General features: G+C 35.7%; 1 protein-coding gene across 1 annotated transcript in view; it reads left to right on the top strand.

Moving 5' to 3' along the window:
* Positions 1-5,000, top strand: part of LOC137651096 (protein sax-3-like) — a 745,749-nt gene that overhangs the window by 476,498 nt on the left and 264,251 nt on the right. Inside the window, 1 exon segment of the mRNA XM_068384236.1 lies at positions 3,902-4,032. Coding sequence (XP_068240337.1) covers positions 3,902-4,032 — 131 coding nt within the window.

Genomic DNA, 5,000 nt, shown 5'->3' with positions numbered 1-5,000 from the left:
TTTTTTTTCATGTTGAACATGCTGACATACGTCTTTGTATAGTTTATATATGAAATATATGTTTTAATGGTGTTACTGTTTTTAAAATATTCTATTTTAATTGTTCATTATTTCTCATATTGTTTACTTATTTCCTTAATTCCTTTCCTCACTGGGCTATTTTTCCATGTTGAGTACTCGGGGCTTATAGCATTCTGCTTTTCGAACTAGGGTTGTAGCTTAGCAAGTAATAGTAATAATAATAATAATAATAATAATAATAATAATAATAATAATAATAATAATTGGTCAGTCTCTAGGGCATTGTTATGCTACGCCATTGAAACAGTCCCCTGGCTTTGCCAATGATGAGCGACCTTTAAATTTCAAAGAAGAGGTTTTATATAGAAAGGCTATTAAAACCAGAAAGTCGGGAGTACCTGCAAGAAGGAAAACCACATTAGGTAGGGGGGATTAGGGACTACTGATGAGACACTTGTCCTACCTATATGTACCTACTGAAGATCAGGTCTATTATCTGCACTGCAAGTTCATTTCCTGATTCAAGTCTAAGGATCAACAGAGTAATGACTGCATAAGTTCGTTTAGGGAGCAATTACGTAATTTCAGAAAAAAAAGGAATTATTTTTTTTTCAAGATGTACGATATTTCATACGATAAGATGATGCACGGATTCACTTACAGCATCTTTAAAACTTTGAGATATTTCTGCTAAAATTATCTATCGCCTTTGTCTGAGCTACAGGGATTCTCCATGAATTAGGAAGTTCTGTGTTCGTATGTTCTAGAGAGAGAGAGAGAGAGAGAGAGAGAGAGAGAGAGAGACGAGAGAGAGAGAGAGAGAGAGAGAGAGAGAGAGAGATGTAAATCCTGGGTAAAATTTTGGTTTAACCCCTATTTCATCGCATTTTGAGGTTTTGAAGTATTTAAAATGAAATCCACAAAGAAATAATTATAATAACAATTTTGGTTACATTGGGCAGTACAGGATTAGAAAGAAACTGTAAGAGAGATTACCCGAGTGCCATATGTGGATGAGATCATGGTGAAGGGTAGATGGTTTGGGCATGCTCTTCGCACTCCCCAGGACAGATTAGTTCACCAAACTTCCAACTGGGTTCCAAAAGGCATAGAATAGTTGGAAGGTCCCAGACCTAAATGGCTGAGGACTATGAAACGTAAAGTAGGAGATGATGACTGTAGAAGTAATGATTTAAAAGCTCAATAGAAGGAACGAACTAGCGAAATCTAACCGAGGCCCTTTGCGTCAATAGGCAAGGGATGATATGATGATGATGACATAAGTAACGATTATTATTATTATTATTATTATTATTATTATTACTTGCTAAGCTGCAAACCCTAGTTGGAAAAGCAGCATGCTTCAAGCCCAGGGACTTCAACAGGGAAAATAAGCCCAGTGAGGGAAGGAAACAAGGAAAAATTAAATATTTTTAAGAACAGTAACAACAATAAATAACTATATCTCCTATGTAAAACTATAAAAACTTTATCAAACAGGAGGAAGAGAAATAAGATAGAAAAGTATGAATGGCTGTACCCTCAAGCAAGAGAACAGTAACACAAGACAGTAGAAGACCATGGTACAGAGGCTATGGCACTAACAAGACTAGAGTCGATTCTCCACTTCAAGATCTATTTCAAGAAGTCGATTGGGGATCCAATTACTTTCTACATCAAAACAGCGAAGAGGAACCGAGACTACTTAATTGGCTATATTCTAGTCATATCGCCCATTAGCCCTAATCAAAAAACGAATCAGATAAATTTTCTACATTAATTCATATTTTTGAATAGGAGCATTTGGCCTCTTCGTTAGAAGTGAAGATTACTTGAATACATTTAATTTGGGATTTCCATATTTCTTGCGAATAGCGCTCATTAATTAAAAGGAGCCAGATAATCAACTTATTCCTCTTTAAGCGTTCCACAAGGATGGAGTTAATTAGTTTCCCGGGTCCAGGATTCTGCTCGGCGCATGCGTTAGACTGTAACCTGGACTAATCCGTCTTCTTATGTAATGGCAATTTTGAAGAATTAGGTAGTTATTACATGTTCTGCTGCAGGCAATATCATCATTATTACCTCTGCCAACGAAGTTGAAAGGAGGTTAAGGTTTACCCCCTGTCTGTGTGTTTGTACGTGTGTTTGCTTATGAACAGCTTCCTGGCCACAATTTTAACTGTAGAGTAATTAAACTTACAGGGATTAACTGTTATCTAAAAGGCTGGAAATAAAAATTTTTTGGAAGGTCAAGGTCAAAGGTTAAGGTCATGGTCAAGCCAAATATCCAATTCACGTAATCAGCCATAAGTTTGAACATTGTTGTCACAGAAAGTTCAAACTTGGTTCATATATGAATGTATGAGAATCCAGGCCAATTAATACATAAGGTCAAAGGTCAAGGTCAGGGAAGAGCAAAAGATCGAGATATAAGTTGCTGCGGCGGAGGTCTGCGCTCTACAGAGTGTCCCTCTAAGTCTAGTTAACAAGTGTTCATGACCCGTCAAAAATGACAGCTTAATATTTAGATATGGCCACACACGCACGCATATACTGATTCAACCCTTCACAACCCTTTCCCCCTTCCCTAACTACAACACGGCAGTTCATCAATGATTGGGGTACCTATTTCTCACCAGGGTATGACTACTTCCTCTCCCCATACCAAAGAACGGAGGGGAGACCGAGTAGTTATACATCTGACAAGATAATCAGAAATTTGAATTCTATCTACTAAACCTACGTTTCATAAAAACTAAAATCTTTAAAACATAGGAACTTCCCATAAAACTGAGCAAATTGGGGAAGATGTAAAGACATTAAAAATTAACAAAACAAATGGAAATTTCAGACTATCCTATACATTAAAGGAGACCCTATTATCCTTTAATGGGATCAATTCCTTTACCAATGACATGTGAGAGCTGACTCCCAAATGTCCACCTGCTAGTTAATGGCACTACCATGTTTATTTTCATGTTAAACAGGCTAACATAATTCTTTTTATAGTGTATATATGAAATATCTGTTTTGGTGTTGTTACTGTTTTCAAAATATTTTATTTTAATTGTTCATTACTTCTTATATGGTTTATTTATTTCTTTGTTTCATTACCTCTCTCATCTATTCTTCCCTATAGGAACCCTTGGGCTTATAGCATCCTGCTTTTCCAACTAGGGTTGTAGCTTAGTAATAATAATAATAATAATAATATTAATAATAATAATAATAATAATAATAATAATAATAATAATAAAACGTATCCCTTCCCAATAACCTACACAGTATTAAGATGAAGGAAAAGAGGTTGGACAGTAAAGTGGGACACAGTTAATAACATAGAGGGCAATCAGTAGAGCGCAGGCCCCCGCCACGGCAGCTTATTATTCGACTTTCTGCTCAACCTTGACCTTGACCTTTCACCATAGCATGTATTAATTGGCGTGGATTTTCTTACGCTCAAATATGAACAAGTTTGAGGTATCTATGACAACGATGTCCAAACTTAAGGCTGTTTACCTGAATTGGACATTTTGCTTGACAGTGAACTTGACCTTTGACCTTGACCGTTCAAAATTCAATGCAAGTTTCATTACTCTACGATTAAAAATGTGGTCAGGAAGCTGTTCACAAACAAACACACACACAAACAAACTTACAAACAGGGGCGAAAACATAACCTCCTTCCAACTTCGTTGGCGGAGGTATATATGAAGGAGATCGAAGTGAAATAAGAAATAAAAACCTATTTGAGAAAAATTGAAGCCGAGTGACTTCATCAGAACATTATCTTAGTAATAGGAATCATTGTTTAATGATGCGATGGTTATTCACAGTACGGATTTTATATTTACCCTTTTTTTTCTTTGCTCCTCAGAATTTACATCAAAGACGGTGGAGGACTGGTTATCAAGGAAACGCTACAGACGGACGAAGGGAGCTACGCATGCGTGGCTTCCAATTTAGTTGGGACTCGAACATCTGATCCGGCAATTTTAGCTGTCCAGGGTAAGTTTTGACTTTATTTCAGGTTGTTCTAAAATCAAGGACTTTGCAAACGATATGCATTCATCCCAGTCTGTTTATTAGCTAATATTATTTGTTTGTTTGTGAGGAACTTCCCAGTCTGTTTGTTAGTTATTTTATTTGTTTGTTTGTGTTCAACTTCCCAGTCTGTTTGTTAGTTGATATTATTTGTTTGTTTGTGTTCAACTTCCCAGTCTGTTTGTTAGTTGATATTATTTGTTTGTTTGTGAGGAACTTCCCAGTCTGTTTGTTAGTTTATTTTATATTGTTTGTTTGTGAGCAACTATACACAAAAATTTCTGTACCGATTTTGACCATCAAGTTTTATTCCAGCTGTGACCCAGTTGTGGAATGATCTTTCTAATTGGGTAATTGAATTGGCAGAACTTCAAAAGTTCAAACCTACAGCAAATGCTTTTATGTTGAACAGGCTAACACAAGTCTTTTTTATAATTTATATGAAATATCTGTTTTAATGCTGTTATTGTTTATAATGTTTATAAGATATTTTATTCTAATTTTTCATTACTTCTCATATCGTTTAACTATTTCCTTATTTTCTTCCCTCATTGAGGTATTTTTCCCTGTTGAACCCCTTGGGGTTCTAGCATCTAACTTTCCCAACTAGGGTTGTAGCTTAGCTAGTAATAAAAGTAATATTACCCAAGGATGATTCTGTTACATATTGGATAAAGTACATCAAAGTCCAAGTACGTAACAGTACTTTGATATCTATCGCAATGTTAAGTAAAAGGCAAATATTTTCTAGTTTATTTTTTTTTGTGCAATACATTACGCAAAAACTACTAAACCAATTTCAAAAAAACCTGGTGGACATGGGGAGTAAAACAAATCCATTAGATTTTGAAGAAAATACATGGAAGTACAAGTAGGGATTGGAGTTAGGGTAAAATATGACTGCTTGGCGTGGCAAAGGCATGCTCTCTACT

Source organism: Palaemon carinicauda, chromosome 1 (assembly GCF_036898095.1).
Source record: "Palaemon carinicauda isolate YSFRI2023 chromosome 1, ASM3689809v2, whole genome shotgun sequence".
NCBI lineage: Eukaryota > Metazoa > Arthropoda > Malacostraca > Decapoda > Palaemonidae > Palaemon > Palaemon carinicauda.
Note: the sequence above shows the minus strand (reverse complement) of the source record. Positions and strands in the feature narration are given on the sequence as shown.